General features: G+C 44.9%; 1 protein-coding gene and 1 long non-coding RNA gene across 8 annotated transcripts in view; one reads left to right on the plus strand and one right to left on the minus strand.

The window, feature by feature from the left end:
* Positions 1-13388, minus strand: part of KIF1A (kinesin family member 1A) — a 4129412-nt gene that overhangs the window by 1735110 nt on the left and 2380914 nt on the right. For 4 of the 7 annotated variants that reach the window (XM_069618139.1, XM_069618141.1, XM_069618138.1 and 1 more), the window contains one exon: positions 10791-10949. The exons of the other annotated variants lie outside the window; for them this stretch is intronic. In XM_069618139.1, the coding sequence (XP_069474240.1) occupies positions 10791-10949 (159 nt within the window). The remainder of the gene's footprint in view (positions 1-10790; positions 10950-13388) is intronic. 7 annotated transcript variants of the gene reach the window in all.
* The window catches only part of LOC138491571 (uncharacterized), a 333185-nt gene that overhangs the window by 137885 nt on the left and 181912 nt on the right, over positions 1-13388 (plus strand). The window lies entirely within an intron of this gene.

Consider the following 13388-nt stretch of genomic DNA (forward strand, 5'->3'; position numbering starts at 1 on the left):
CGTCCTTGTCTTCCCTCCTTCTTATAACTTTTGCTTCCGAACATTGACAATATTCAAGTACTTTTTGGCTACACGGAATCGTGAACTGTCTAACGTTGTGATCTTCGGCATAGGCCTCCGGTGTCACCTAAACCTGGCTCTGACCCTTTGACTTTTGAACTCCTGTTTCTGAGTGTTTCTCGATACTGTCTGCCTAATGTAAATATTGCCTGTGATTTTTGCCCCCAACTCCATATGGGTATCTCAGGTGCTAAGTGTGTTTTTGCCCTGGTAGCATTTCATGTCACGGATACATGTTTATTTAGTAGACCGAACTGTCAAAAAGTGATCGCAACCGTATCCGCGGTATCGTGTTTTGTTCATAACACCAGTTCATTCAAATACAGAGTACTTACCTTGAGACTTACTGTACAAAGTGAATTGGTTAGTTATAGTATATTTAACATGTGGTTTTGTTTAAAGTTTAATAGAGATGTTGTGTTTATAACTGATGGTTTAAAAATAAATGTACTTATATTTTTTACCTGAAACCTTGAGTGAGTGTTTGCTTGAGTCAAAGTAATTGTGGTCCCTTTGTGTAATCTCTGCTACTGCGCATATACTCTTGAGATAAGCCTGGCTGCTCTGCTTCTGCTACCACTATAACTTAGTAGTACGTGCTTGTACAAGGTAAAACTTGTATTGCCACCTGTAGTCTTAATCAGGTGTAGTGGTCCCTAAGGGCACTGCACAGGATTCTGCCTAACACTGATGTACAGCGGTGAGGATTTGGAAGTAGAGTGATTACACTTAGAGTGCTGCTGTTGCTTGGGTACAACTAACCGCAAGGCTAACACCACTACACCTATTTAACTGAGAAATCATGTCAAGTATGGAAAACTACACTGAAGAGAGTCTTTTACTCTGTACTGCTGAGGTTCTTAGAACTATGTGTAGAGATAAGAATCTCCCTGGTAAAGGAAAGAAATCTGAACTGGTTGAAAAGTTAATGGGAAAAGGTCTGGAGAGTGGGTTAGAAGGGCCTACCACTCCAGCCAATGTGGATTGTGATGTTTCTGATTCTGAGAGTGTTAATTTAGAAGAAGTAGATGAGTCCTTGCTAGGAAACCCTACAACTCCTTTGCCTGCTCAGAATGCACAACCTCTGTCCACAGGGACCCCCACAGGTCCTACACTTACTCCTGAATTTATTGCACTTGAGAAAATGAGACTTGAATTAGAAGTGAAAAGTATTGATGCACAAACTGCCATGAAACATCAAGAGTTAAGGCTCAGAGAAATGGAGCTGAATCATGAACTTGAAATGAAGAAACTGTCTCTAGAAAATGCTTCGCTCCCAGAGTCTTCTAGGTCTTCCAGCCCTAAGAACCCCGTATGCCAAAGGAAATGATTGGTATGTATGAGACTAAACTTGATGTTTTGGATTGGTTAGCACTGTTTGAGTACAATCATGGGATTCAAGGTATCTCAGGGAATCAGTTAATTCCTTGGCTTTTCTCTAGGCTTCCCCCTGTTGCAAGAGATGCTGTAATGGAGTTGGGGGAGGAGGATAAGCAGGATTATGAATGTGTGAAACTAGCATTAATAGCTAGGTTTGGGAAAACCCCTTCCCTGTATCTTAAGAGGTTTAGAACCCTCAAAAAGCATGATGGTACCCCTTGGGCTACCTCTGTGTGTGACTGTTTGAAAAACTTAGATGGTTGGGTTAAGGGTTACAAAGTGAACACTTATGAAGGTTTGAGGAATCTTGTAATGTTGGTGTCTATTTTTGATGCCTGCTCTCCTGAGCTTAGACAGCACTTGGCTGATTCAAAGGAGATAGATCCTAAGAAGTTAGCTAAGGCTGCTAACTTGTGGGTTGCCAACAGGGCTACTCACAAGGATTCTGGGGCCACTCAGAAGAAGGAAGAGGGAAGGCAGTCCAAGAAAGACAACAAGGAGAATTCCAATAATTCCCATCCAAAAGAGGGCCACAAACATAACCAGGGTAAGCCACAAGGTAAACCGAATCAGGCTAGTGTACCGCTTGGTTCCAAACCAGATGGAGGTCAGAGCAAGCCCCATTCCAGAGAGCATTTGGGAAATGCTTTGTTTGTGGATTGCCTGGCCATGTGAATGGAGATCCCAAGTGTAAGGGTAAACCTTCAGGGATCAACACTGTCTCCTTAGCCTTCTCCCAGGTGGATGAAGTACCTATGACAAGTGGAAACTTTCAGCTACTAGCTGATGAGCCCATGAGAGTCTCAGCTAGTGTTTCTTTAGTGTTCTTGGGTCTTTGGGAACAGCAGAACTTAGATGTCTGCAACTCAATTCCAGATAATACTAAAGAGTATTACAAAGATAGTGTTCTTGTGAATGGTCAGGAGACCCCTGCCATCAGAGACACTGGAGCCAGCATAACTGTGGTTGATTAATGTTTTTTCAGCTGAGGCTGAATGTGAGGTTCAACCCTGTATGGTCAAGCTAGATACGGAGGACTCAGATCTAGAAGAGGATCTTACCTTGCTAGGAGATCTTGACCCTGTTGACCATCCTGAGCTGCAGTCTTTACTGGCAGAAGGTGGACCCAACAGGGAAGATTTCAGCAAGGGACAAAGAGGGTGTCCTACCTTGGAAGGTCTTTGCCAACAGGCCACTTCTCAGCTCAATTGGACTGAGCTGGGAAGTATAGGTTGCACTGGGAAGATGGCCTCTTCTACAGTGAACCAACTGAGTCAACCAATGGAGACTACAAAAGACTTGTAGTACCTCTAGTGAACCGACTTCAGTTTCTGCAGTTAGCCCAGGGGGTACCTTTGGCTGGTCACCTAAGTTTTAAGAAGACCAAAGAAAGGCTATCTCTGCACTTCTACTGGCCTAAGATGGGTACAGAAGTAGACAAATTCTGCAGAAGCTTCCACACTTGCCGAACCTCTGGCACGAGTGGGTCCGAGAATGTGGCACCCTTAGTGCCTCTCCCAGTGGTGGGAATTCCTTTTGAGAGGGTGGGGATTGACATTGTTGGTCCTCTTGACCCTCCCACATCTTCAGGCGACAGGTTTATCCTGGTTGTAGTGGACCATGCCACTAGATTTCCTGAAGTCATACCTATGAGGAATGTTCCGGCTTCGGCTGTGGCTAAGGCCCTACTTGGTATTTTTACCAGAGTAGGTTTTCCTAAGGAACTGATATCTGACAGGGGATTACATTTTATGTCCCACTACAGGCAAACCATGTGGAAAACCTGTGGAGTTACCTACTAGTTCTCAACTGCCTACCACCCTCATACCAATGGACTGGTAGAGAGGTTTAACAGAACTATGAAGAACATGACAGGTGCTTAAGAAGAACCCCTTAGAAGTAAGTGGGACCTTCTACTGCCATGTCTTCTATTTGCTTATAGAGAAGTCCCTAAGGAGGGAGTAGGATTTAGTCCCTTCGAACTTCTCTGTGGCCATCCAGTCAGAGGTCCATTGGCCCTGATTAAGAAGGGGTTGGGGAGTGCTCCTTCCCACAAGCCAGTCAGAGTGACTGACTATGTGATAGGTCTCCGGAGGAGAATGTCACACATGATGGCAGAGGCAAGTGATAACTTGAGGGCTGGTCAAGCTCTGGTCAAGCATAGCATGACCAGAAGGCTAAGATGGTTGAGTTTACTCAAGAGCAGCTTGTTCTTCTTATGGTCCCCACAAGGCAGAGGGCCTTGCAGGACAAATGGATAGGACCCTTCAAGGTTTTGGGTAAACTTGGAGAGGTGAACTATCTGGTGGATATAGGTAACCCTAAGGAGGCTCCCAGAGTCTTTCACACCAACCGTTTGAAGGCTTATGTCTCTAGACCTGACATAGGAGCTCTGCTTCTAGCTTCAGCTCAGGAGGAAGAGGAGGAGGAGAGTGAACCTCTGCCTGACCCCCTCAAAGGCTTACCTTTAGATGAGCAAGTGGAAGGATTAATCTCTCTTCCAGTCTCACATCTGACCAACAGGATGAGTGCAAGTTACTGTTAAATCAGTTTGCCTCCCTGTTCTCACTTTCACCAGGCTTGACCCCTTGGGGCCAGCATGACATACACGCTGGTGACTGTTTGCCTGTCAAAAGCAGGGGGTACAGAATGTCAGACAATATCAGATCCCACATAAGGAATGAGGTCAACAAAATGCTTGAACTCAGGGTTATAGAGCCCTCTACCAGCCCATGGTCTAGCCCAGTTGTGCTTGTACCAAAGGCAGGATCCAAAGAATTGAGATTCTGCGCGTACTATAGAGCTCTAAATGCAGTCACCACGACTGATGCCCATCCTTTGCCTAGGATAGATGAGCTGGTGGACAAACTTGGTGCAGCCAAGTACCTCAGCACATTTGACCTAACGTCAGGCTATTGGCAAATAGCCCTGACAGACCATGCCAAGGAGAAAACTGCATTCTCCACTCCAGCTGGCCTTTACCAATTCAAGGTGATGCCTTTTGGATTAAAGAATGCACCTGCTACATTTCAGAGGATAGTCAATAAAGTTCTGAATGGGATGGAGGACTTCTGCATGGCATACTTGGATGACATTGCAGTTTTCAGCCCTACATGGAAAGAACATGTTGAACACCTAGGTTATGTATTGCAGGCTCTGGAACAGGCCCATCTGACCATAAAGGCAAGCAAATGTCAAATTGGTCAGTGTTCAGTGGTCTACCTTGGGCATGAGGTAGGAGGAGGTGAAATAAGGCCATTGCCTAGCAAAGTACAAGCTGTACACAACTGGGCCACCCCTACTACTCAGACGCAAGTAAGAGCCTTCCTAGGTCTTACTGGGTACTATAGGAACTTCATAGAGAACTATGGGACCATAGCTTCTCCCTTGAATGTCATCTCCTCTCCCAAATTTCCTAAAAAGGTCAGGTGGAATGAGGAGTGAAATCAAGCCTTTGAAGGTCTAAAGAAAGCCCTTTGTCAAGCTCCAGTCCTAAGAGCTCCTGACTATCACCAACCCTTCATTGTACAAACTGATGCTTCTAATGTAGGTATAGGTGCAGTCCTTAGTCAACTGGATGAGAAAGGTAGGGAACACCCCATTTGTTTCATCAGCAGGAAGTTAAAGGATCCTGAGACAAGGTGGGCAACAACAGAAAGAGAATGCTTTGCTATTGTGTGGTCACTGAAGAGGTTTAGACCATACTTGTATGGATCTACCTTCATCATTCAGACTGACCACCAACCCTTGAGATGGCTGATGCAAATGAAAGGAGAAAACCCAAAATTACTCAGATGGTCAATCTGCCTGCAAGGATTTGATTTTTCCATTGAGCACAGAGCAGGAAGTTACCACCAAAATGCTGATGGTCTCTCTAGGATGTTTGTAACCGACTAGAGGTATGAGATCCTTCCAGGAGTGGATTAAATCCTCTTGTCCCTTAGTCTGGGGGGGGGGGGCGAGTGTTAGGGAGAATTCTCCTTCTAGGGCTAATTCCCCTGACATAGTGCGTCCCTCAGCAGCTTTGCTGGATTTCTGGAGTTTATTTTTTCCACCTGGTAAGAGTGTACATCCTTTTTCCACTCTTACATGTGTTTTGGCCTATGTGTTTTTACTCATTGTGTGATCGTGCACACCACTCCAGGTGCCCCTGTTCTTGTATGGGTTACACAGCACCTTTAGTGTAGTAACCCAGGGTTGTCTTTTAGACTTCCCTCTGACTCCATTTCGCTGGGGCTGACTACTGTCCCCCAGAGAAAGGTAAAGTTGCCATTTACTTTACATAGTCATTTTTACCACATACCCAGTACACCCCATCTTACATGGAGTACTGGAAAGGGTTAATCTGTACCCCTTTTCTGTCTGTACCTCCCTGAGCATTGTTTTGCTCTTTTAACATTTAGACTTGGCTGGTGGCAGTGCTATCTACCCTAACTTTTCTACAGCGATTATATTAGATAAACATGGTACTGTTCTTGGCTATTGTATTAACCTCGAACATAAACCTGCTTGACCAAATCGTCTTTCTTTTGGCTCTGGTTGGGTTTATTCGCCATTTCTTTTTGTTAAAGTCCTCCTGGTGTTTTACTTTGTGCGGCAAATAGGTTTGCCGTCTTTGTTCACCGTTTTTTGGCGGGCTTCTGCAGAGAAGCCCTTCTCTTGGCGCCTGGGTGTCTAGGTAGACTGAATATGGGGAAGAGGTGTAGTCACCCCCTGCACAGGGTATCCTAGGAAACCCAAGTCGCACTTTGTCATGATTGGCTGAGGTGGTTGTCCCGGCTGGACAACCCCCCTGCTGCATGATTGACAGCCAGGCTGTGTGAATGGGGTTTTTGCACATAAAAGGCAGGTCTCTTGGGCTAGAAGTCAGAGTCACCTCTGAAACTACAAGGAACCGAAGAGAAGTGGAGAGAGCGACGGCTGCTGCAAGTACCCCGTCCCAGTGAAGCCCTGCTGCAGTCCTGAGATATCTTCCCTTCGACGACTAAGAGAAGATCCAGTCCGGAGTCTTCTTCCCTTGAGCCTGGTGGGGATAACCAGCTCATCTTCTTCAGCCAGAGATCTCTGCCATGGTCTAAATCGCTGCACACTGCTGTAGTGGTCCGGATAGCCACCTGCTGAGCCTCTCCTGTTTTTAAGGAGCACACCTTTGCGTTGTCGCTGCTGTCGGCTTCATCCCTGTGTGGTGCAGACCCCCTTCAGACGTCCTCCTTCACAACGAAGCTCCAGGAATCGTGGGTCTGCGGGAAACCAACAGGAACAACTGCCAGGACACCAGCTGCATCGTGGAAATAAGGTACTGTGTTCTACTCGAGGAAACTGTGTGAACAACTTTTCTTCATCCTCAAGGCTCATCCTTGTCTTCCCTCCTTCTTATAACTTTTGCTTCCGAACATTGACAATATTCAAGTACTTTTTGGCTACACGGAATCGTGAACTGTCTAACGGTGTGATCTTAAAACCATCCTCTTCACATAAGGTCCCTCACATCAGCATGAATACTATACATTTTGACCCACTGCATAAGCTGGAATGTAATGACCAATCGCAGAAGCTGTAAGTATTTTATTATGTCTGTAATACTTATAATGTACCAACAACTGCTACCATTCCTGTACCTCTGTAACTAAGCTCTCACAAGTAACAGCGCCTCAATGCCCGTGGGCTGCTTGCGCGCTATATAAATCTAAATAAATAAATCTTCGGCACAGGCCTCCGGTATCACCTAAACCTGGCTCCGACCCTTTGACTTTTGAACTCCTGTTTCTGAGTGTTTCTCGATACTGTCTGCCTAACCTAAATATTGCCTGTGATTTTTGCCCCCAACTCCCTCTGGGTATCTCAGGTGCTAAGTGTGCTTTTGCCCCGGTAGAAGTTCATGTCACAGAAACGCGTTTATTTAGTAGACCGAACTGTCAAAAAGTGATCGACCCCGTATCCCCGGTATCGTGTTTTGTTCATAACATCGGTTCATTCAAACACAGGGTACTTACCTTGAGACTTACTGAACAAAGTGAATTGGTTAGTTGTAGTATATTTAACGTGTGGTTTTGTTTAAAGTTTAATAGAGGTGTTGTGTTTATAACTGATGGTTTAAAAATAAATGTACTTATATTTTTTTACCTGAAACCTTGAGTCAGTGTTTGCTTGAGTCAAAGTAATTGTGGTCCCTTTGTGTAATCTCTGCTACTGCTCATATACTCTTGAGACAAGCCTGGCTGCTCTGCTACTGCTACCACTATAACTTAGTAGTACAGGCTTGTACCAAAGGTAAAACTTGTATTGCCACCTGTAGTCTTAATCAGGTGTAGTGGTCCCTAAGGGCATTTCACAGGATTCTGCCTAACATCAGGATTAGCTGGCTGCGCAGCCAGACCCAGCGACTTAGCAGCAATTTTACACTCCTTAAATTTCTCCAGAGTCACCCGCCTTCTGTTCGGAGAGCATCTCCCCCTCAAGAGACATGTCTAGAACGTGGTTTTGTACTCTGGGGGAGAAGGTGGAAGTTTTCAAATAGGCCTGCCTTCTCATAATTATTGCTGACCCCATGGTGCGGCCAACACAGTCAGCAATATCAGGCCTGTTTGCAAGGACTGCTTGGCAGTTTCCATCCCATCCTCCACCCTCTGTATAAATCTGTCCCGCATATGACCTTTCGGGACGTACTCTGCCGCATGCTCGACAGCCTTAGAAGAATTTAGCGAAACCGCAAGCTTAGTTTGTGGCCTTGAGAGCCATGCTGCCGGAGGTAAAAACCTTCTTCACCAAAGCGCCTATCCTTTTCCCTTCCCTGTCTGTAGGGAGATTTGACGTGGATGTCGCGGGCCTGGAGGATCTAGTGGCAGCATGAAATGCCAGCCCTACCTGGGAAGGTTGTGTTGAGTGGAAGGAAGGGTTCCCTCTTGCCGGCCTGTACTTCCCTGTGACATTAGTACTCGCGCGGGGCAAAGTGCATGGGGTTCACCAGATGGAAACCAAAGGGCCAGCTATGGCCTGATGGAAGGGCATGTTGTGCTCAATAGCCGGGTCCTCATCCAGGATATCTATATGGTCATACCCTTGATGGGGAATGGCGGACAACTTGAGGCCGAGGGTGTCAACCACTTTCTCTACTAATGCCCTAAACCTGGCATGAGAGTTAGTGTACATCTGTTTTTGTTGCATCTCAAGGTCTGGAGATGTGCCCTGAGCAAGTGCCATCAAATTGTCTCGGCCCTCGAAATAGTCGACACCTGCTCAACCCACAAAGATGGGGTTGACCTCTTCGTACTCCTCGGCCTGATCGGTGCCAAAAATCGACCGCATTGTGTCGAAAAAGCCTGTCCGCGATAGCAGTTGAAAGGATCAGGCTTTGCTGTTCCACATCAAGGGCTTTTCCTTTGAACCCATAGCTCTGGATGCCGAGGTAGAGGGCTTGTAATGGAGCCCTAGAGGCTGATGGATTGTATACCAGCGCTGATGGCGCTGACAGGTGATGGGTGATGTGGAAGAGGCTCCTAGAGGGTGATTTTCATGACTTTTGGGGCACAGAGCTCGAAAGCTCAGTCAGTGCCGAAGGCATCGACTTCCTGGCAAGCGTTGGGTCGGGGATACGAAGCACCGCTTTAGCTGCCGAGGACCGCTGGTCCGGGGTGGGAACCGTGCCAACAGCCGCCTGTTGCTGAAACATTTCAAGCATTTCTTTTTTAAACGATTCCCACTCTTTGCGAGTGATCGTTCCCTTAGAGCGCTTATCTCGCTCCAAGGGAGAATCAGATTCCCGCCGATGGTGGTGTCTCTTCTTCTTCCGTGAGAAAAAGCATGAGGAATGGCTTCTGGAGTGGCACCTCTTTTTAGTTTTCTTGGGTGCCGACCGTTGTCGTGACGAGCGGGCTCCTCAGCCTCAGCCATAGATGACCGGACGAGAGACTGCGCAAGGGACTTCGTCGATGGTCGACCCAGGGCCAGCTTACTGGCTCTGTCTTGCAGGGACTTTGGTTGCATCTTGGCATACCACGCACATGCCTCTGTGTCTTGATTGGAACCCAAACACTACAACAGATGTTGTGTGGGTCCGTCACCGACATTTTGGCCTCGCAATAGGAGCACCGCTTGATACCCGAAAGCCGATACAAAGACATTTCGAGGTCAATCAAAAATAACTTAGTGAAACTCGAGCAGTTTCCCGATGCAGCATGTGAGCGCACGGAAAAAAGGAATTGAGGCATGGGCGTAGTGACGTGGTATATGGATGGCCTCAGATGTCACTTCTGGAGCTGACGATCGACCACTGCGCAAGACGGATCGATGATCGAGTTGAGGTCCACTACGCCCCCTGCCGATAAAGATTTCCCAGCAGAAGAGCTGGACAATGGATATCTATCAAGATGAAGAATCTGCGGATGAAAAGCAATCCATTGTGTTCCATTGTGTTCTTTGAGTTTGTATTTTTAGATGGCCCAGGCTAAAGAAGCAAGGTCACCAAGCAAATCTGGCTTCAACTGCCCCTCTGAAGGACGTTTAGATACCTTAGATCAAAGCATATAAGTCTGTGTTTCCCTTGAGCGCCTACTTTCAAAAAGCCAGGCAAGAACAAACATACTAACAAGAATCAGTCACACAAACAAAAACACTATTAATAATTACTCGAACAGAAAACCGTAGGAGGAGTTAATCTCACGCAGATAATGCTGCTTTGAATTCACAGGTAATATAGCAAACTTAAACAGGTAAATGCTCTCTGGAGCTAGCCTCACAGAGATAACCTACCTGAACTGAGGCTTACATTGGTAACACTATCCATAACACTTTATGTGTCTTTTACAATGCATACACAACCTGGAAGCCACCTTACACACAACAGTAACAACAGTACCTAAATTTGGCTTTACAAACATATCACTTTCTGTAATCAGCCGTGCATAGGTAATAATGTTTGAGATCAGACTCAGACAAATGATACTGTCTGGAATCAGCACCTCAGAAGTAATACTCTCTTAAGAGCTTCATAGAAGAGCTGTCTATAATGAAGTTCACCACAGGCAATACAACAGAAGATCGGTTTCCTCTGCATAATACAGTCTAGTAGGAGGGCTTTCAGCAAATAGTCTTGCACAGAAAACCCTGCCTCGAACCAACCAACACATGTAATACAGGCCCACAGTGATAACACTGTCAGGAATCAGCCTCACACAAAAACATTAACCCTACTCTTCCTCACAAATGTACTGCTCACTTGAATCAGCTTCAGCGTAAACCTAATTGCCTTGCTGGTGTTTTTTTTTTGTTGGAGCCTTGCTCTATCCCCAGAGTGCATGTATGGTTTCCCTGAACACAGGTTCATTTTTCACACTAATCAATTAGCAACCAACCGTGTATCTGAGCCTTGTGGACCACACAGGTCATCATGGGCAGGAGGGACGTAATGCTGGATTCCTCATCCTTTTCTTCATCCAGGATCCTCGTAGCCAGACCAACAGCAGACACGATGTGGCACGACAGCTCTTCCAGTAAAGATCCATTTAAGATATCTGGCACCAAAAACTTTATCATTTGAAAAGAGGTATCATAGTCTTTAAAGTACAGAAAGATGTCATATGAGAGTAGATGAGAATCGAAAGAACAGGAATTGAGGGGAAGAGGAAAGTATAGGAGGTAAAGAGTGAACAGGCAGAGGGTACATAAAAGGGTATGGTGTGAAGGGGAGAATGTGTCCAAGAGGAGGGTTAAAAGGGCATGAAGATAGTATGAATGTGATGAGTGGAATGAATGCAAAAGGTGTTTGAATGGACAAAAACCATGATACGTGGGGGTGCAATAATAGGAGACATAAATGAGGGGAGGGCAGGCGTTTAGAGGAGGTGTAAGGTTTACACGGGGAAAAGAGGGTGAAGGGAGACGGAAGGTAGCAACGGGTCAGGTTTAGCGTTGAGTTTAGATTGTGAGGGGTCGGAAAAGAGGTTGGGAGTGAAGTTGGAAAGGGAAAAGAGGCGTAAGGGGAAACAATGGGGGAAAAGCAGGAAAGTGTTATAGGGATAAAATGAAAGGGTGAAGGGTTCAAGGAGCAAAGACAGGGTGAAGGGTAAGAGTAGGTCAACGCAGAAAAAGAAGGGACGGACAGGTTGGGGTGAAGTAGATGAGCAGAGGTTTGTAGGGGAGAGAAAAGGTAACAAGAATGAAGGAAGGGGGATGAGGGTGAGAGGAGGAATTAAGGGAGTCAGAAAAGGAGAAGGGAGAATAAAGAGGTAAGGGGATTAGGGAAGAGTTGATTAAATGGTATGAAACAAAAATAATGGGGAAACGTGAGTAAGGGAAGGGTAGTAAGCAAGATGAAGGGTCAAAGATGGTGTGAAATGGTGAAAGGTCCCAAGAGAGTGTTTGTTGTGTAGTGAGTGAGAAGGAAGCGTACAGATGTGGAAAGTATTCATAGAAGGGTGACAGTGGGGCAAGAGCGAAATAAAAGTGGTGATGAAGCCAAAAAGATGGAATGGGGTAGAAACGAGGATGGGGCATGAAGATGAAGGAGAGCAACATTGAGGGGAAACAAAAAGCAACACAACAAAGAAAACATTAAACTGCTAATAATAATAATGAGACACATAAGGCAGAGTTTGGGAATGGGTATGTAATGGTACACCATATATACTTAACAAAATTAAAACAAATATGTGAAAACATGATAAATTAACATTGATAAAGTACACGCAGTTTAGCATCAAATCGACAGAAACAGCACTCTCTAATAGTCTCATCCATCTCGAATCCCTCAAGGTTAGCAGCACCTAGAGGAAGTGATGTAGATATTTTATATAAAGGAACATTGATCATTCTATGCACACTTATTTAAGTGTAAGAGTTAATACAAACCACTGTGCCCCATGTTAAAGTGGTGCCAGCAAATTCGAAAATGCATGTAGCTGCCAGACAGCGTGCGTGTAGCTGTTTTAAAATGATGATTTCTTGATTAAAGCAACTTGGTACAAGCACTTTTGCAAAGAAACATAACATGTTGAGGATGTAATTTGAGAATACAAGTGCATACTGAACTATTATTTATCATGTGAAATCATTTTTTTATTGTGAATTGGTTAATCCAAGTTAACCTTACACAACATACAAACAATACACAAAAAAAAGAGAATTGGATAATTTACAGTAGTCAAGCATTTCTTCTTAACAATCCAATCAAAATTCAGAAACTGTCCACATTAACACTAAACAATTACCTATTTGACTATCCAAACAATTAAAAACCAATATTAACTGTATTACAATATCACTTCGTTGGTAGTCAAGTTCATATACAAAATGTGTTAAATCATTTGGCATTGCTGCCATTTAAAAGCATTCATCAAGTAAATCACTTATATGATAATAAAGAAGCTTGTCACTCGTACCTTTCCAGTGATGTGAAAACGAGTAAAATAGAGCCAACATGTTTGGCTTTCAATTAGGCATGGGATAGGTATTTGCCAGGAACTGCCATAATTGTACTACCTGCCCATAAAATGGCAACACCTGGCAGATGTTGCTAGTACCATGGCATATTATCGCATTGTCTTGCAAATACCTATCTAAGAGCCTGCATCATTGGCTTTTTCAGAGATTCCTTCAATGCAGGAACACACATAATACTTATAAATCAAGTGGCACAAGGCACACTTGGTTAATACAGCTTTATTACATCAGGACCTCCTACATTTTCCCCACTATACGTTATAACGATTGTATAACGAGTGTCCATACCGCAGGTCAAAGAAAAACACAAGGACAGAAAAAACGGAAACCACAAAACACTACAACATCATGTGCTGGAGAAAACTGGTGGAAATCATCAGGCACAAAGAGGAATATTTGGGACAAATAGAAAAATAATCTCAAGTCAAAGTCAGCACAAACCTCCACAAAACGGACAAAAGAAATCATAGGCATAGCCTCTCAAGATTCGCCTACAATGACAGATATACATA

The sequence above is a fragment of the Ambystoma mexicanum genome, chromosome 10 (assembly GCF_040938575.1).
Source record: "Ambystoma mexicanum isolate Mex_15411 chromosome 10, UKY_AmexF1_1, whole genome shotgun sequence".
Lineage (NCBI taxonomy): Eukaryota > Metazoa > Chordata > Amphibia > Caudata > Ambystomatidae > Ambystoma > Ambystoma mexicanum.